This window comes from Parasteatoda tepidariorum, chromosome 10 (assembly GCF_043381705.1).
Source record: "Parasteatoda tepidariorum isolate YZ-2023 chromosome 10, CAS_Ptep_4.0, whole genome shotgun sequence".
Lineage (NCBI taxonomy): Eukaryota > Metazoa > Arthropoda > Arachnida > Araneae > Theridiidae > Parasteatoda > Parasteatoda tepidariorum.
Genome location: NC_092213.1, coordinates 48,225,607 through 48,246,558, shown reverse-complemented (window position 1 = coordinate 48,246,558; position 20,952 = coordinate 48,225,607). Strand labels below are relative to the sequence as shown.

The following is a 20,952-nucleotide window of genomic DNA, read 5'->3' as shown; positions in this document are numbered from 1 at the left end:
AGTAAAAATATCGGCTTGAAAAAATATAGTAGAGTACTTTAAATAATTATGTAAAAAATAAATAAATAAACAAGCATAGCGGCAGTCGGACAGTGAATTGATTTATATATATATACATATCAAATGATTCCACAAAAATGATATAGAGTTCCATACATCAACTTAATTGTAATCGAAAAACCAGACTTACCCCTTTGAGAATCAGTGCAAANAATTATCAAAGTGATAAATAAAATAAAAAGTTTTTGAAAAAAAAAAATCACCATAACTTCTGTTCGGTTTGACGTAGAAAGAAACCTCTAGCGGTTTCAGAAAAATAAAAGTTGAAATTTTTACTTTATATAAAAAAACACAAAAAATGATTTTCAGTAAAAATATCAGCTTGAAAAAATATAGTAGAGTACTTTAAATATTTATGTAAAAAATAAATAAATAAATAAATAAACAATCATAGCGGCAGTCGGACTGTGAATTGATTTATATATAAATACATATCAAATGATTCCACAAAAATGATATAGAGTTCCATACATCAACTTAATTGTAATCGAAAAACCAGACTTACCCCTTTGAGAATCAGTGCAAAATCCAGCTAACTTCCTGTCACTTGAAGGCTCTAACAAACAAGACAAGAAACACTCTGCACGCATCAAAATACGAGAAGGGCCATTCTTTAGGCGCGATTTCCAAACAGACGTAAAAGTATGCGAGTTAAACGCATTGTTATGAATGCCGGAATATAAACATCATTGTTTTAAGTGAGAAGAGTTCCTTTTTTTGTTGCTGAGTTTTTTGAATATCAAAACGGAATATCGATCGACCTTCCAGCACGGCAGTTAGAGAAGTTTTCTGATGAAGGTCGTGCAAATAATAAACTGTCGTAATTTGTCAAAAAATTCACGACGAGGACTCCCTTATGGACGACGAGATTTAATAAAAAAAGGAAAGAGGCTATTTCGATGGGTGATTTCCATATAGTAGGAAAGCTTCAATGGCGGAATTGTGTATGCTGTTTTTATTAACCATACATCAAGTAGCACCTTTTGTTCCGCGATGGGTTTCTTAAAAGTTGATGGGTTTTTGGTTAATATGTTCGAAAAGATAATATGTTGTGTTAGTGAATCGCATAAGTAGGTTATCTTTTAAATTACATCTGAATCATGCTCTTAGAAAACAAATGTGGTCAAGATTACCAGAATGTGGTAAAATTTACCGGATTTCTGGCTATATGAGAGCGCCAAGAAGCTCCGTAATATTTTAAGGAAGCTCTTTGGTAATGATTTTAATAACAATAAAATATGGTTTTATAATATGCGATAAAATTCGGGCCATTGCGCTAAAATTTGATAGTTTTATCTTGATACCATAATGAATGGTATAAAAACCATTTATTTGGTTAAATTTACTTATCAGTGTTGTATTTTTTACTAAATGTGGGGAAATGAGAACCATAATTTTGAAAACCAGAATTTCCATCAGTAAATCGTAACCATATGAATACATAAATTTCCAAATTAATGGTTAAAGTACCGTACAAATATATATTTTTTTGCTTTTTTTCCACCAAGACGGCCATTACCATACAGTACTGTAATTTTGCCAGAATCTTTTCTTAGTGTACGATAAGTTTCACGATAAAATTAATTTTCAAAGAGTGTTTTAAAATGTATGAAAAAATGACAAATCTGTCTGAAATAAACTTTATTAAAAAAATCACCTTTATTAAAGATTTGCTGTCTACAGTTGACAAGAAGATGGATTAACTCCATTGGTTATTTGATTGGCTTGACTTTTGAATAGAAGTACGATAGAAGAGATAATCCAGGTGCGATATGTAAAACGGAAATAAAATAAAAAGTTTTTTTTGAAACTATTTGGCATATTACGTTTTTATCAAAAGTAAGGAAATTCAATTTAAGTAAATATCAATGTTAGTAATTGCTCAAGTAAGAATATTTGCTATTTACAGTAATGGCGTGAATCATTAATCAAAATATTGAGAAACAAAACTTTAATGAAATCTTATATTTTTATAGGTTTTATTTTTTGACGGAAATTTTCCTTCATTATCTCATGCAGTGAATTTCGAAAATTAAGTTGAAATCAATCACTAAAAGAGCTTAGTTTTTATTAAATGACTTAAATTTTTTTTTATTTATTGATATGTTATTATCAAGGTGAAACAAAATCAATCCTATTTTTGACTGTAAAAAAAAATGTTTATAGAAACAAATATCTATTCACAATTTCAAAAAATTAAGATCATACTTAAAATTAGAAAATTGCAGAGAGCAAGCATAACGGTCAATATTTTAAATTTGAGACAATTGCTGCAGGAATATCTTCTCTTCGTACATTTCTTTTTTAGAAACAATATCATTCTGCAATTAAACAGAAATGAAAACATACGCAGTAAAAATTTCATAAAGAATAGATTAAAGTGAAGATAAAATAAAACAATGTTCTGAAGTGACACAGAGTGCTGAAATTTTACCACTAGTCTTATTTTAATTTTAAAAAGATTAAATTGATTTTTTTTTATTGAATTTAATGAATTATTGGGCCGGTAGGATTAAATAAAGTGTTTGAGAAAGAACAAAGGAGACAAAATAAAGCTCACCAACTACTACCATCATTAATTTATTAACCCCTTAATGGTCGCATAAAAAAACAGTCATAATAGTGCCTGTTTTTTTTATTCAAGAAAATTATTTAAAATTAAAAATATAAAGTGCACGCACAATACATGTATTCATTGTAAATTTTTGTATTAATTTTTAGCTTGAAATAATGATAAGTGCTGACATACAGTTTAAAATGAACTATCTCTAAACACGTTACATATAGTGCGGTACTGCCATCTAGTGTATAGATTGAAAAATAATCATGATTTTGGGAATAAGAAATAGGTAGTTTAAATTTTTTTGGGGCATTACTTCTGATCACTGCAGCCCGGAAGCTAATTTGTCTTTACCGACTAGCTCTCTTTTTTGGAGATTTTCCTCTTTGGTGTAGTTGGGCGCAATCATAATGCAAGTTTTTATTTCTTTTAAAATTTGTCCCCTAAATTAAAGGAAAAAATACAAGAATTATTCATTTTATTTAATAAAATGTGAAACAGAAGAGCGGGTCGTTAAAGCCCCTGGATTGGAAAACGGCTGCCCGAAAATGTCGCTGGGACGAGAAATAGGGGGCATGGTATAAGGTCTGATAACAAATGTTTCAGTAAACGACAAAAGTGGCTTTATGAAAAAGCTGGTATTGCATATAGCATTAAATTGGATGTGTACTGCTAACTTTAAATAAAAAAAATTAATAAGATTCCGTTTGTTAAGATTCACTGGTCTTAGGGTAGAAATGTTAATTAAGTAAAATATGACAAATTTTTTTTAAAACTCTGAATAAAAGGAGAGAAACTGTAATTGTCTAAACCAGTCAATTTGAGCATTAAATTAAAGATTAAATTAAAGATTAGGGCAAGGCAAACAAGTTTCTGGCCCACAGAAAAACTCAACTGCTTTGTTATGATTTTAATCAATTCTTAGTAATTTTTACCAAGAATTTTTTAAATTCATTTTTTATCTTTAAAAATGATATTGGCCCCTTCTAATGTACATAGTTTTTTTTACTTGAATTTACACTATTTAAAAAAAATGTATATTGAAAGATATAAACAAAAACCAATTAGCATGAAGTCTTACACAATAAATATTTCCTCTACCTTCTTTTCTAATAACAAATTATGTATGATGTACAATGTGTTGATATTAAGATATTGTCAAAACTACCAGAATATGATAAAATTTATTGTGTTTCTGTCTCTATGAGAAAACTAAAAAGCACTGTCATTTTTACCGAATCATTTTGGTTCTGATTTTGGTAGAATACTCCATTCAATATAGCAATATTGAATGGAGAGAGAATATCATTAAAGATTTTAAAATCAATATTAAAAGGGACAAATTAGTTTTTCAAAAGGATTTAATTTTTAACTCTGTTTTAAGACAAGATATTAAAAATATTCAAAATAAATTTTGTATAACCACTGTTGATAAAGCTAGTAATAATTTTGCAATTATTTGAAAATTTTTTTACAAACAACTTCTTTCCAATGAACTTAATAGCAATATTACCTACAAAAAACTTAACACCAACAGTGATATTATTATTAATAAAATTAATGCTATCTATAAAAGACTTAAAATTAAACCAAATAATATTAACAATTTTCCTTTTCTTTTTGCCAATCCAAAATTCCATAAGACTCCAACCAAATTCAGGTTTATTGCAAGTGGCGTTAATAGTAACATGAAAAAAATCGGTATTTACTTTGAGAACATTCTTAAAAAAGTTTATAACAAAATTAATAAACTTACTAAAAATAATAACTATTTAAATTGGAATATTAAAAATAGCATTCAGGTTTTAAATACACTAAAAACTTTAAAAAATGTAGATTCAATTCACTGTTTTGATTTCGAAAACCTCTATACTTCCCTTCCAACTAATAAAATTCATGATGACCTTCTTCAAATTCATAGCATGTTTAATCTCAGTGATATTATTAATGAAGATAACTGGAACTTTCTAGTACATATTAACCTTAACAACAATTATATTCTTTTCAATGACCACCTTTTTCAACAAATTAATGGTATTCCCATGGGAAATAATTTCAGTACTAACATCTGCAATATTTTTCTTTTTCTACAAGAATATAGATTTGTAAAATCACATGTTAATCTTCCAATTGATTCTCTCTTTCTCAGATTCATTGATGATCTATTAGTTATTAATTTTAATGATTTCGATATTCTAGCAAAACATATTTATCCAAATGAATTAATTCTTAATAAAACAAATAATAGTAATTCTTCAGCAAATTTTTTAGATTTGACTCTTAATATTAATGCAGATAAAAATATTACATTTAAACTTTTTGACAAAAGAAATGAATTTAAATTTCCAGTTAAAAAATGCATAGATTTCAACTCTAACTTAGCCAATAAGGTTTTTTCTAATATTATTGCCAATCAAATTCATAGATTTTACAGGAATAATTCTAACTATAACGAGTTTTTATTAGATACTGATATATATAAAAACGATTTAATTAATAGCCATTTTCCTAGTTCATTTCTTAATTTCTATTTTAAAAAAATCTTAAAAAACTTGGTACATTAATTTTTAATTTTTATTTAATTTTTCTGTTTTAAGAATAAGCTCTGATTTTTTCAAGGTAGGAACTAACTATGATAAACTATTCCTAAAGCCACTGGACGGAATAGTTTGGATGTATGACCTTTTATACTGGATTAGTTAAATATTTTTTAGTTACTTTTTAATATTTGTAGCCTCTTAAAATTAATTTAATTTTAATTGTCCAGTATAATAAACAGTTTATTTATTTATTTATTTATTTAATTATTTTTATTTTTGTATAAGTGGAATGGGCTCTGGTTCGTAAAGAACCACCCCAAATGAATGCAGGTGATACGTGTATACTTTAAAATTATGTAAGGTTGTATGAATGAAGAATAAAACCTATAAACGGTTTTCTATTCCTGNAAATGTCAATAAAAAATCCTCTTGTAAAAAATTTATAAAAAGACAAAAAATAACATTTGTACAAAATCAAAAATAGAGTTTCTTCAAAAATTTTTAGTAACTCTTAAAAGTAACTTTGTTTTACTTTGTGAATGCTTTTGCTTAATAAGTGTTTACTTTTTTGCTTGTCAATAGGAAAAAACAAGATTCCATATTAGAAGACAAACCACTTAAGATTAAAAAACATTGTTGTCGCATAATACCAAATAAAAATACTAATGTTTATAGCATTAGCACTTTGACGTAGAAATTTTATTAAACATTATTCTCGCAACATTGGCGATCAAATATTTAATTCTGGTGGGTAAGTTTCATCTTTTGAAACGATGAGTTGTAACTTAAGCTATTTTCATTTAGAATATCATGCCTCAATTTTAAAGTACAGTAGTATGTATATATATATATACATATATATATTATAGTTATAATTTCTTTGATCAAATTTACTTTTCATTTTTTTATTTTTTACAAAATATGTAGCAATAATAAAAATAATTTTCAAAATCATAATTTCCGGTTAACTGCTACCATAATCTTAATAACCAGAATTATGATTTTTGTAAACCCGAAATGTATTTTTACCATACACAACTGCTATTCTACTAGAATTTTGCTCCCCATGTGGTATCAAATGCTTAAAAATATTTGGCATAAATATATATGTATCCATCACATCTCATACTTTCAGCACGGTCAAACAACACTAATTTTATTTGAAGCAACTCTAAGACTTAGTGAAGGGATTTCTTCATAGATTGATATTTAACAGAAATGAAAAGCTAAACGACATTTTCGCTAGAGAAAAATCAGTTTTAAAATTTGTGTATGGTTTTCTTATGTTACATCACTCAAGAACTATCTTTTTTGGTAATTTTGTTAAGGGGGGACCCCACCCTGAATATTTCAAAAATTCGAAAAAAAATTTATTGCATTTTTCGAATCTTTGCACCCTTCCTAATGTCTGTTTAAAACGATTTCTCGGTACGTAACTTCGTTTGGAAGTTATACCGGAAAATAGAGAGTCGTCGATAAGCAGGTAGAAAGGTCCGTTCTGCCGGATTAAGAGGGCGACATTTTTTTTTTATTTGTGTCTCATCCATTCTGTTGACTGTATATCGTAACTTATTGTAGGCATTTCATTTATGGACCATTATATATATGAAATTAAAAGTTTTCCCCTACCATAAGTCAAAACTTTAAACTCGATTTTCTCAAACCGCTGTTTTTTGACCTGGCCTAACGTTTTTTTCATGATCTATACAACGAAATAAGCTGTTCTTTATTTTAAATTACGTAAAAATATATTCTTTAGAAAGTAGCGTAGGATTTTTTTGATATTTTTATATTTCGATTTTATATTAGTATTTTAATGAATATTTTTTTACTGAAAAACGTAACTTTTTTTTAAGTTGCCGCGATTTCGGTAATTTTGCGAATATCAAAAAACCGCTATGATACTTTTTAGATAATATCTTTATGTTTCAGAAAATCTGAACAAAATTTTTTTTCTATGTTTCAGGACTTCTAAATCCATGAGGCCAGTGAGGTGCTACTTTTTGATGACCAGCCACCCACGCAGCTGCCACCAACTTATTTTTTATTATTTTGTAAAAGAAATTTTTTTAAAATAGACTTAAATTGTAGCTAAATAGCATAAGCAAAATAAGGAGTCTCTGCATTGTCTCTATTACTTAAAAAAACGCAAGAAAAATTTTAATATTTTACCGTCACAGGGTGGGGTCCCACCTTAAGAAACAAATAACACTCAATAGTTTGCCGTTTTGATTGACTTTATCTTTTGATAATTTTATCTTTATTGGCATGGAAAACTTTAACGGTATTTTTTTAGACTGATAGATATAACAGGCTCTTTCACTTTCAATTCATAAAATGTTTGTTTTTTCTTGAATGATATGTTCTGCAGTTATTACGTATCTACAATGTTAAGATAAAAAAAATAATAACATAGAAAGGAACAATAATCAACAGCCGAAATCACATAGCTCTAGAACAGTATTTATTTTCTACACAGTTTCTAACATAACGGAGCAGCTTTTAAGTTAAGACAGCATACCAAAGTACAATGTAGATTAGTACAGTAAAAACACAGAATCAGTCACAATGCAAGAACTGATCAGTTAAAACAAATTAAATTTACAGTACATGCATACTATAAAATAAATTTTTGCTTTTGCTTGTAATTAATGAATCCCAACAGTTTATAATAGGGGTATATTTACATAATAATGTTACACACAATAAATTGTAACAACTTTCAAACGCTGTTTAAGCCCCATGCTTTTAAATACACTCAATTAAAATAATGCGACTGCTCATGTTATAGCTCCTTTTAAGTATAATTTAAGGAAATTATGCGCTGTTACAAATAATGCCTCCACTGAAATTGAAAAATGGTATTGAAAGTTGTGATTAGTATAAATGATCTGAAATATATTTACCCATAATTTGTTCATTCATTTTACATGCAGTACATAATTAATTTAAAACATACGAGGAACCCAGAGCCTTAGGCTCTTAAAACTTTCATATATTTTCAATTATTTATCTGTATATATTAATATATTTTTGCTCGTACTTAAACATCTAATTTTAATTAAGCTGTGCTGCACTTTTTCCAAGAATAAAAAAAAAACTGTAATATTGTTTCCAGATAGGGGGTTTACATGTTTATGAAATTTTTAATAAATAACAGCGCAATATTCGTATACAACACATTTTCTAAACGGAAATAATGATTTTTCTCACTAAACGTGTTCGTCGTAATACGTTCAAAGTGCGACTTATAATTATGCTGCCTAAAGTTCTTCATACGCAAAAATTACAAATTGATCTCAGCCTGTCACTAATCACGATGTTTGGATGTATCGTATTTCTTTTCAAGCAACAATCAGCATGTAACGAGAGTCTACTTTTTATTGTTCACAATATTCATGTATTGTATGATCTAAAACAATATTTGCAATTCAAAAATGCAATGTTTGCATCCCAATATGCAATAATAACACAGTGGTTTTTGATTCAATTAGAAAAGTCATAGTCAAAAAGTAGGGGTTGAGTATTATTTTGAGTTTTGCAGTAGCAGTACAGCTTTAATGACTGACTATCAATACACCAAGACTGTAATCCATATTTGTTTATCCTACTTACACCGATGACTTTTGCTACCCTTCTGCCATCGTCATATCGAGCACTGCCTTCAATAATTGCACCTCCTGGTTTCGTTCTTAATGTTATTAGATAATCACTGATGATAGGTGGAGCATCACCGAGCACGATACTTTGATTCCGTGCTGCGTTTTCGTCTCTCTCAAATTTCAGTGCCAAATCATTACTTTGTCCCATTTGTGCGTCTGTTATTTCCTCTAACTCCAGCGTCTCGCATACATCAGCATGAGAAAGCAGAAGTTTATTTATATAACTGACCATTGCTTCTGAAACACTGATAATGAATGAACTATTCACTGCTACTGGTTTAAAATTGTTGCATGGACACCAATGCTGCTTTATATTGGCATCCGCACATGTTCTGTTTTCTGGAATTTCACGAAAAAGACTCAAGCCTAATTCATCTGTTTTCTCTGGAAACGTCATATTCAAGTGCAGTAAATGTTTTAGAGTAGCGTGAATGTCAAACAAAGTGATAAGTCGATCTTGGTTGATGGCAAGGTTTTTCTTGAGTTCTGGGTTTTCCTGGAGATACCATTTCGGTAGGTGTATATACATAAATGGCATTCTTTCCTCCAACTTACCTATGTAGGTATTTCTGATATCACCATAACGCAAGCCGTGATCACTGAACATAATTAAAGCAGTGTTGTTCAAGGCTCCAGCATCTTGCAATGCTTCGAGTAATCTTAATGCAGGTACATCAACGTAACTCGCAGCATTGAAGAAGTCATGTGTGAGAACGGATACCATGGTGAAAGCAAAATAGGGTCTTTTGTCCATGGTTTTTACGAAGTTTTTCACATAGTCAAACATAAGTTCAGTCTCTAGTTGGTGATCAAGACATGGGGACTTGTTAAGCCTGTGATTTGTTCTCAACTCAGATTGTGCTATTGCGAGTGCCAGTGGCCTATAATAATAATCAGTGGGTTGTTCAATGAAACCCCTTTTTATATAGTTGAATGTACCAGCATATGGTGCATCTTCAGCGAAAAATGTTCGGTAGCCGTCTCGGGCATAATCCTTCCAAATAAAACTGACATTATCAAAAGCAAATGTATCTCTAATAGATTCATTCCAAATATGTTCTGCAAAGTAACCGGTTAGCATTGGCACCAGGTTTGGGAAGGTGTTGTCTCCTACTTTTGCGTATCCCTTCATGTCGTAAACATTCATGTTTGCTTTCATGAAAGCTTTAGTTCGTCTGAAATGCCTCAGAAAGTTCAGTTTTGATATTGAGTCAATGCCTAAAAGAAGCACACTCAATGGTTTTGCATGTTTTGCTTTCATTCTTTTTTCTTCTACTTCTTTCTTAATTCTTGGTAGAGGAAAATATTGCTCATGGGTATAATTGCTGAAGAAGCATTTTACTACCGCATGATCGTATTCAATTGGTGTTTCAAATTCTAACTTAAACACTTTAGATGTTGCGAAAGCGTGCTCCCTGAAAATGTCCGGTTCTTCATATTTGCGTGATATACCCTGATACCAACATTTCATGTCATTTGGAGTGGCATTATAGTACTTCTCCAATATGGAAATATTGAGATGAATAATACCGTTTGGTTCAGGGGTCAAGAAAGATGGGTGATCTGAACAAACATAGGGAGGATGAAGCTCTATAAGATGCAATATAGATGGATCCCAACGATCCATTTTTGGAATTTTACATCCTGGTGTATCTATGATTAAAGCAAGATTTTTAGCTGGGCTAGTGACAGGTTGGACTGTATTTTGCGCTTTTGAACTTTTGTCTTTATATTTAGTTTCAGATATGGAATCAGTATAATTATGGTTAATGATATTTAACCGCGATAAAGTAGAAGTATTTTGCTTAGCTCTCTTAGTTTCAAGATCAGCTAAATTGTCTGGATGTAATTGGAATATTTGGTCTTTTGACAGATCTGGTGACTTCGCAGTCTCCTTGTTACTGATATTTAGCTGTGGTAATATAGAAATGTGTTGTTTATCTGCAGTATTTTCTAGTTCGAATAAATTACTACGATATAATTGAGATATTGGATGTTTTGACAGCTCTAGAGACTGTGGAGCAGTGTTTTTGTTATTGATATTCAGCTGTGGTAATATGGAAATGTATGGCTTGGTTATTTTAGTTTCTAGTTCAGCTAATTTACCACGAGAAGATTGAGGCATTTGAGCTTTTGGCTGCTTATTCGTTGTAGTAGATACGATATGACTAGCAAAATCAGTTTCCAACCGTGTTAAAAGTTTTGAAGATATATTTTTTTCTTTTAATGTACTTTTTATTTTTGATGACTTCGAAGCTTCAAAAGATCCTATTTCGCTGGGGCGAGACACTAGATATTTTGATGGTGAGAATAGGGATAGTTTCGCCGGTTCGATCTCATATAATCCATAATCATCTTGACTGGAATCGTCTTCACCATGAACTGCTCCCCAATATCTTTTATAATCAATGTCAGGATCAATAATTGACTTATGGGGTAATTTCATAACAAAGCTATTTTCTCTCATTTGAAGTATTTTAAGTAGAAGGCTATTAGGCAAGTGATTTTTTCCATTGGAAACTCGATTTGATTGTTTTATTTTAGATTCATTTGTATTCTTTTTATAAAACAAATGATTATTATAGTGATTTGGAGGAAACACTTTCATTGAACCAAAATAATTATTAGGCTGTTCCACAATCTTCTTGGAGACATTAATTGCCGTATCGTAGTTAGTGTGTTTAATAATACTATTTGCTGTATTTTCTTCTAAAATATTATCAACGAGAGGATTTTCTGAATGTTTTGGTGATTCATCTATAGATCTTGGTATTATATTTAAGATATAAAGAGTTAGTAAAAAGTAAGTAACTATGCAAAAAATTAATAAACATGTGAAGCGACTTCTAATTGAAGAAGATGCCATTAGAGATGTGATTCTTTACTTAAAATCATGCATACTGGAATCTGAAAATAAAAAATATATAAAGATTAATAATACTTAGATTAAATAATTTTCAGAGAGAAACATTTTATGAAATCTGCGTTTGTGCAAATAAATAATCGTATCATCACTTCAATCAATTATATGAGCTGTAATACATACGTGCTAATTATGTCTTACATGAAGTTTCCATTCCCCACATTTCAAATAAAAAACTCAAATATGTGAATGTTATAGGTCGATGTAACGAATTCTCAAATGCTAATGTTGGTACTAATTAAGCAAATAGTTTGCTCTTAGATATGAGTAAAGGTAGTGCCCGTGCTGTTGCCATGGATTTGGCATTGGAATAAGCAACCATAAATACACTTCTTTTTCTGACAGGTAAAACAGTAGTCGTAAACACAAAATTGGGTGGACAGTTCAACGGTTATAAAATAAAATAAAAAGTGGCATTACTGCCTTATGGCTTTAATTCGGAGTTTTTGGTGCGCTCGCTGTCCTTCTCTGCTTGCTGGCTCAATTTGTGGTGCTACTCTCATTCGCTACTCGGGGATTTGTGCTTTGGTTCCGAGAGCTGCATCGTATTTGTGCTGTTGCTTGGGTGTCTGTCGTAAGACGAATCTATTTCAAGCGTCTGGGTCCCCTTCGTCCCGGAATAATTGATTGAAGTGCGGAATCAAGCGGCTTCCACACATTTTTTTATGGTAATGTTCACATTAAAGGTTTGCGTAACATTAAAACTTAAAAGTTTGATTCGCTCATTTCATTTCTCGTTATCTCCTCTTATTTTTAAGTTTGTTTACGCTATGCAGTGCTTTTTGTTGTCGGATTCTTTTATTTCTGCTATTTTTATAAAACGTCACCAAGTGTTCGATTGATTTGCAAACTAATCCTCCTATCTTCATCTTTTTTATAAGATTATAGATGTGCGTACACTGTTAAAAAATTTAGAGTGTTTTGAACCAGAATATATTTAATTTTTTCTACACCCTCAATATAGTTAAACCATATTAGCTTTTTTTTCAATGTTTTATTTTTATTCATTTACATGAGATTCTTGTTCAGCTTGAATAGGAACATGACTTAGTTTGCATTCTTATTAAAAATGCAACAGATTTGCACCATTTCAGGATTCAATGTACACCGTACATTGTACATTGTACAATGTACACCGAAGAGCCATTACATTATGACCACCCTCCATCTATAACAATGGGCTCACCCAGGTTTTCATGGTTTCTCGCCCAGGAACATATTTTCATGGGGTACATTAGGACCCATAATCCTCATAGAACAATCCCTGACGTCTGTAAGCTACTTGAACATAGTTGCAGACCAGGTTCACCCATTCATGGCAACAGTTTTTCCTGCGGGGGATGGTGTTTACCAACAGGATAATGCACCACGTCATAAGGGTCGAATCGTCATGGATTGGTTCGAGGAACATTCCAGTGACTTTCAAGTCATGTCTTGGCCCCCAAATTCACCTGACCTTAATCCAATAGAGCATTTGTGGTCCTACTTGGAAAACCAAATTCGTGCTGCCACGCTACCCCCTCGCAATGTGAGGGAATAGCAGGACCAGTTGGTTAGCGCTTGGTACTAGATACCCCAGACTACCTATCAGCACCTTGTGGAATCAATGCCACGGCGGGTGCTAGCAGTCTTGAGAGCTAAAGGTGGTCCTACATGTAATTAGCAGGGTGGTCATAATGTAATGGCTCTTCGGTGTATAATGTTTAATACTGATCCTAGTTTTATGAGATTATTTATATAGCGTAAATAGTTTTTATGGTGACTGTTATTTATTTCAAAAGTAATATCGGTTTCCAAAATAAGATTTGTATTTTATTTGTATCTGATTTCGATGTATTAAAATATTTTTAAATGAAATAAATAAGAACAATATCACGAAGAGAAACATAAGTTAAACTTTTTCTGCAGTAGAGATTTAGAAAGGAAGGAAAAAAAAACTAAAATGAGAACATTCTTTTATCTATGTAAAAACAGGAAGAAAAACTGTTGTTTCTTTCATGGTTTATGTGATTTAATTGTTTTTTTGTTAACCTAAAATATTCTTTTGAATTTTTTTAAAAGCTTTTTTTTGCCATAAACTGAGAGTAAAATGCATCATTATGAGAAATAATTTATAAATTTTATTACTCAAGTAACCACTAAAAATATTACGTCTCTCCTTTTTAAAACCATTACTAGCTTATTCTTAAATAATCATTAAAATTTCGCATAAAAATGATAGCGCATATTCAGTGACAAGGTTAAACAACCTAATATTTGTCAAATCATTTGTTTCGAGGTTAAAAAGAATTGCTTTCATGGCAAGAATAATTTTATTTCAAGATTAGTATTCTTAAACTTTGTCATGATTTTTAATTTTAATACATAATATTATGCATATTAATGCGTAAATAACGCTTAGTTGTTAGTTAAAGATGACAGTAGTATGCCATATTATCAGACTCCTTCCGGAAAATGAAGAATTACTAGTCACATTTATTTGCAAAGAGATTTTAACAGGGCCAAAAAAAGAAAATAGTTCGTTTAATTATGCACTATGGAATCATGACGTATTAAATAAAGCGGACATACTTTATTTAAACCATTTTAGCACGGTGATTAATATAAAATATTAAATGATTCTGTGTAATGACCCTCTTTTAGAAAATGAACTCTTCCAAAAAAAAAAAACTAATTTTTTTGAGCATCACTTTTTAGCATCATTTTTTACGGGTACCTTAGCAACAGACCAGTTTACTTTAGTCTGGTTCACGGGTGGAGTCAAAATAGGTCATCAGATGTTCTCAAATCGTGAGAACAGCTCTCGAATTTCATTGATTGTCCCCTGAAACTTTCAAACTATTTGAGAACAGAAAATGTTCCCAAATTTTAAAATGAGTCTTCAAATGAACTCGGATTTCCTCGAAAACATATTACAGAATTTTTTACAGGCTGCGAAATATTAAAAAAAAAAAAAAAAAAGAAGAAAGAGACAGAAAGAGGAAAAAAGAGAACAGTTTCATCTTACAGCGAAAAAAAACGCCTTTTCTAAAAATACAAAATAATTTATTTTATTTTTACTTCTTATTTTTTAAAAAGATTAAGAGGTTCAGACAGTTAAAGTTTATAAGAATCGAGCTTACTGACCTAGAGGTTGGGGGCTTGATCCAACGCTCTGAGTTGGGAATATTTATTTTATTTCTTTTAATGCATATTTTAGGCTTATAATTCAAGTATTAAACGCTTATTTTATATTTATTTATTTCCTTTTAGTTTTTTTCTTCGCAAATTTATTTAGTTATGTATTGAAAAAAAACAAACAAACAAAAAAACAGTTAATTGCTTCTTTTTTCCTGTAAACAAAATTTTAATGACAAGGGATTAAATAAGTAAGTTTTATGTACGATACTCTTTAAAGGAAAAACAAGAAGCTTTTGCGTTTCATAATTGTCACTAGATGGCAGCATCGATATTAAGGTGACTCTTTCGTTTCAATCTAACATACGTTTGTAAGCCCATGCTTCTTCCCTTTACCCTCTCTGGTAACCCTGCACTGTTTAGCCTTTTGAGGCCGTATTTAGTTTATGCATGGGTGTCATGCTGGCCAGAATAAATTTACTTAAACACAATTTATAAAATATTATTTCGAACTCTACGCATCTCCGAAGCTTGTCGACTTAATATAGTATAAGATCAGTATGGCTCTTTGCTTTGGTGGCAGAGAGCAGACATACGGCTGGAACGGTAAAAAAACGTTGGTGGCGGAGAGTCGGTGCATAATCAACAATAAGCAATGAAATAAAAACAATTCACACCTGAATTATAGGCAAGTCAGAAAATCTCAAGTAAAAAAAATTCCTTATTTATGCAACACTCAGTCAAAATTCGCTATCCACTTAATTTAGTGTTGTCACATTGTAAAACTATGGGTGTTTAAAATGTTTTCAGAACAATGTCTCTCACTACAACACTGTAATTTAATGGAAAGATACAGAGATTGTCATCTTTTAGTGATTTCTAATACTATTACGGATATGAGTTTAATTGGCATATAACTGTATTATTTAATATATAAATAATAGGGGACATGGGCATTTTGCATGATTTGATTTGATTGCATTGAATTGATTTGGTTAAAATAAGACTTCTTGCTTCCTGCCATCTGGTTTATGTGATGTGTCCATGGTTATTACTTCGTGCAATGTCAACATCTTTCTGAATTATTATAACACGCAAAGTTGATATTTTTATATTAGTTTCAGACCATTGTTATTTCAGTTGTTATTTTTTTAATAATGGTTTTTGTAGATTGTTAGGTTTTGGTCTTTATGTTCATTTTAAATTTAAATCTTCAACTTATTAATTGTCGTTTAACAATACTGCACTGTCACGCATTCTTGATCTAATTACGGTATAAAGTACCGGTACTTAGGGTTCATCATCCGTAAAATTCATTCTACAGTAAAATATTACACTGTAATTTTCTCAATTATGTTTATTTAATTAGATGATTCAGTTATTTTACTGTAACTATTACTGTAAAAATTACTATATATTAGATATTTTGTTCCATAACATATAACCGGTAAAAATGGATTTTGCGTTTAAAAGTACCGGCACCCTGAGTGCAGTACACTGTTAAAAATTTCTCGGAAAAAATGGTTAAGTAACAATTTATTGAATGGTTATTTTACCATATTTATTCAAAACAGTCAAATAGCCATAAATAAAATGGTGATCAAACTGTTAAGTTTGAGAAAACTGTTTATTAACAGCTTTCACCTTATGCAGTTAAACGACCAGAATTTTATCGCACCAACTAGATCCACCTAATGAAGCTACTTAGTTCTTTGCAACTGCGTACATATCATAGCCGAGCGGGCTTACCTGTCAATCTCATGACTTACAGAACTAGAGTTCGAGTCCTAGTGTTGACACCACAATATTTCCTCAATTCCCTTCTACACACGAAAAATTTCCAGTGTTCGGCACTCTCCAATCCCCATTACTTTACTAAAAAACGACGCGCCTATGTCTAGTTAAATAATTAATTTTTCCTTTTAACGTTTTGGAATAATGCTAGTTGTAAATGGTTAAAAAACCATAAAGAAAAAAAATGTTCTTTACCGTAAAATTTACGGTTAATCGGATGGACAGACAGCTGCCAGTTATTTTACCATAATTTTAGAATAAAAATTTTAAAAGTGTACTTCTTACCTAAATTTGATCAAGATTTTTTTGTAATCTACGAGGACTGAAATGAAATAAATTTATACGAAAATTGAATTAAAATAAAAATTATTTATTGTAATATCTTATAAGATAATTTAAATAAAAAACAACATAAACATCATTGTGATAATCAAAATGATTTTAAAGGTATTTAGATATTAACCATTGAAATTTATTACAGAATTTTCATCTAGTTAACTTTGATTGCAAGACAAACGTATTATTCAGTTTGCAATAATCGTAATATCTTTGCTGCAGTAGAGATATTAAAGTTACGGACCTTACTGGCAAAAATTCTTAAAAACAAATTTACATGTTGAACTAGCTATCCATGTTATATTGAATTAAACTTTTTATCCTATTGAAATATCAGAAACTATTTAAACACATTTAAATATTAAAATTATATAAATACTCGGATCATTAAAATGAAATAAAAAATACTCGTATCAGCATTAAGTGTAACTTACGGTTATAACCATATTCAGACAAAATCGAAGACATCATACCAAAAATGAAAGCTTTCGTTTTTGTTAGCAATATCAAAACACATTTTTATTGGTGTCATAACATTGTTAGAAAATTAATAGTGCACAAAGCGATTTTCCGGTCTCACAGGAAAATAACATCTGTATAAATATTTAGTACCTGATTTTATATCTTATTTTTCTAGTCAGTAATTAATATTATCCATTAAAAGTACAACGATAAATTATATTAAATTTATTACAGCATTAACTAAAAATGCATATTTTTTATAGTTAGTATTGAGCAAATTAATTAGTAAATAATAGTAAATATGTTGAATACCTCCATGTGAAAAATGACATTTTTATTTACACATATTCGTATTTTTTTTATTTCAGCNCTCGATCTAATTACGGTATAAAGTACCGGTACTTAGGGTTCATCATCCGTAAAATTCATTCTGCAGTAAAATATTACACTGTAATTTTCTCAATTATGTTTATTTAATTAGATGGTTCAGTTATTTTACGGTAACTATTACTGTAAAAATTACTATATATCAGATATTTTGTTCCGTAACATATAACCGGTAAAAATGGATTTCACGTTTAAAAGTACCGGCACCCTGAGTGCAGTATACTGTTAAAAATTTCTCGGAAAAAAATGGTTAAATAACAATTTATTGAATGGTTATTTTACCATATTTATTCAAAACAGTCAAATAACTATAAATAAAATGGTAATCAAACTGTTAAGTTTGAGAAAACTGTTTATTAACAGCTTTCACCTTATGCAGTTAAACAACCAGAATTTTATCGCACCAACTAGAACTACCTAATGAAGCTACTTAGTTCTTTGCAACTGCTTACACATAGCCGAGCGGGCTTACCTGTCAATCTCATGACTGACAGAACTGGAGTTCGAGTCCTAGTGTTGACACCACAATATTTCCTCTATTCTCTTCAGCACATGAAGAATTTCCAGTGTTCGGCACTCTCCAGTGCCCATTACCTTACGAAAAGCCACGCTCCTGTGTCTAGTTAAATAATTAATTTTTCCTCTTTACGTTTTTGAAAAATGCTAGTTGCTAATGGTTAAAAAACCATAAAGGAAAAAAAAATCTTCTTTACCGTAAAAATTACGGTTAATCGGATGGACAGACAGCTGCCAGTTATTTTACCATAATTTTAGAATAAAAATTTTAACAGTGTACTTCTTACCTCAATTTGATCAAGATTTTTTTTATAATCTACGAGGATTGTAATGAAATAAATTTATGCAATAATTGAATTAAAATAAAAATTATTTATTGTAATTTGCGGAAAATTGTAATATCTTATAAGATAGTTTAAATAAAAAACAACATAAACATCATTGTGATAATCAAAATGATTTTAAAGGTATTTAGATATTAACCATTGAAATTTATTACAGAATTTTCATCTAGTTAACTTTGATTGCAAGACAAACGTATTATTCAGTTTGCAATAATCGTAATATCTTTGCTGCAGTAGAGATATTAAAGTTACGGACCTTACTGGCAAAAATTCTTAAAAACAAATTTACATGTTGAACTAGCTATCCATGTTATATTGAATTAAACTTTTTATCCTATTGAAATATCAGAAACTATTTAAACACATTTAAATATTAAAATTATATAAATACTTGGATCATTAAAGTGAAATAAAAAATACTCGTATCAACATTAAGTGTTACTTACGGTTATAACCATATTCAGAGAAAATCGAAGACATCATACCAAAAATGAAAGCTTTCGTTTTTGTTAGCAATATCAAAACACATTTTTATTGGTGTCATAACATTGTTAGAAAATTAATAGTGCACAAAGCGATTTTCCGGTCTCACAGGAAAATAACATCTGTATAAATATTTAGTACCTGATTTTATATCTTATTTTTCTAGTCAGTAATTAATATTATCCATTAAAAGTACAACGATAAATTATATTAAATTTATTACAGCAGTAACTAAAAATGCATATTTTTTATAGTTAGTATTGAGCAAATTAATTAGTAAATAATAGTAAATATGTTGAATACCTCCATGTGAAAAATGACATTTTTATTTACACATATTCGTATTTTTTTTATTTCAGCATTTTATTTCTACTTATTCGTACAAATTGAACATATAACTAAAAACATATGGAGTGTTCTTACATTACTTTTTGTAATAATTTTTGTACTCCTAGTGAAAAATGAAATGCTTCAGGTCTCACAAGTGCATTAAATTTCTATGCAATGGAGAAAATAACAAAAACACTACTGCATACTTGTGAATCAGTATTGAAGTATTAAGAAACTGATCAGTATTTGGCAAAATTTAAATTCTCAAAAAGAAGAAAAAAACTGTGAGGAGGTGAAAGGGGCGATTACTACAAATACATTCATGTTTCATCCTGTAACCAAACTACTTTTTTCCCCCCCCTTATTATTATTATTATTTTTTTTTGCTTTTGTCACCGTCCTAAATAAAGGGGATCAGGCAGTTTTTTTATAAATATTTTACTTTTTATTAGTTTGCAAATACTTAACATGTATGATTTTAATTTCATTTTTGCTAAGGGTTTAAAAAATATAGATTAAGTTATAGGGATTAGGGAACATCTTAGGTCAATAGATTTAACACTATGATACAAATGGCTAGCATATGAACCTTTTTTAAAGTTTAAGTAAGCTTTTTTTTGAACCAACTTTTCTTATACTCGCGAGCTTAATAGGTTAGCTTTGTCAATTTTAATCCAATTTATTTAACATTTTAACAATTTATGCACTAAAAATTACACCAGCTACAAATTTTTATAATATTTAATGAAAACTGTTTTATTTGTGCCTACTACTAGTGTTAGAATTAATTTAGGGATAGTTAGATACATTGACATTTAATTTCACATAATTTATTTTATTAATAGTATTTAGAAATTTATGAATATGTAGAGCAATGTATTAATAAATACTTATATTTTTATCAATTATGATTTCCTCATGCTTATCTTAGAAAAATATTTTTTTTTTGACAATCGAGAGTTGATGTTAAATTAATCCTAATTGAGGAAAATAAAAGTGAAATATTCTATCTATTACTGATATAATTGTATAAATATTAGATGTTACTTGCATTATTTAAAATTTAATAAACTTTATTTTCCTTTAGTATTCTATTAATATTATTTTAAAATGTGATAAATGTTGATTTTTTTTCATTAAGAAATAGTTACAAAAGAATAAGTTTGTTTCACATTAGGATAATAAAAATTGAATTTCAATTCTCCAATTTTCATCACTTTACTGCTTTAATTAATTATTATTAAATTTCTATTGCTTTAAGAAGCTTACTACACTAAGTATAGTTTAAAAATGTTATAAATTATTACGGATTTGGTGGTTGAAATTATCTTTAAAAGTAGCCTGACACCGTATTGGAATTTTTTAAAAATTATAAGAATGTTTTTTTAAAAAATTTAAACTAATTATTTCACAGAGCAATTATGAAGTATGTACATAA

The 20,952-nt window shown here is 29.5% G+C and overlaps 2 protein-coding genes and 1 long non-coding RNA gene across 4 annotated transcripts in view; 1 reads left to right on the top strand and 2 right to left on the bottom strand.

Annotated features, from left to right (window-relative positions):
* The window catches only part of LOC107456199 (uncharacterized), a 64,982-nt gene extending 64,265 nt beyond the window's left edge, over positions 1-717 (bottom strand). Inside the window, exon 1 of the mRNA XM_016073992.3 lies at positions 566-717. The gene's annotated coding sequence lies outside the window, so the exon portion shown is untranslated. The remainder of the gene's footprint in view (positions 1-565) is intronic.
* LOC122270822 (uncharacterized) overlaps positions 1-7,279 on the top strand; it is a 28,988-nt gene extending 21,709 nt beyond the window's left edge. The window contains exon 4 of the long non-coding RNA XR_011638075.1: positions 7,127-7,279. This is a non-coding gene — a long non-coding RNA (uncharacterized lncRNA). The remainder of the gene's footprint in view (positions 1-7,126) is intronic.
* Positions 7,280-7,602: 323 nt separating this feature from the next.
* LOC107456208 (uncharacterized) lies at positions 7,603-19,241 on the bottom strand. Of its 2 annotated transcripts, none has more exons than XM_043049746.2 (2): positions 19,148-19,241; positions 7,603-11,729 (listed from the first exon to the last, which is right to left on the bottom strand). In XM_043049746.2, exon 2 carries the CDS (start codon positions 11,686-11,688, stop codon positions 8,647-8,649), a length of 3,042 nt encoding a protein of 1,013 aa, XP_042905680.1. In that variant the 5' UTR covers positions 11,689-11,729; positions 19,148-19,241; the 3' UTR covers positions 7,603-8,646. The 2 variants fall into 2 exon arrangements, with proteins under 2 accessions (XP_042905680.1, XP_015929497.2); XM_016074011.3 differs by lacking the exon at positions 19,148-19,241 and adding an exon at positions 17,427-17,568.
* Positions 19,242-20,952: the final 1,711 nt, after the last annotated feature.

Excerpts from the sequence above, each read along its gene's own strand:
- LOC107456208 (XM_043049746.2), bottom strand. The coding sequence starts at position 11,688 with ATGGCATCTTCTTCAATTAGAAGTCGCTTCACATGTTTATTAATTTTT.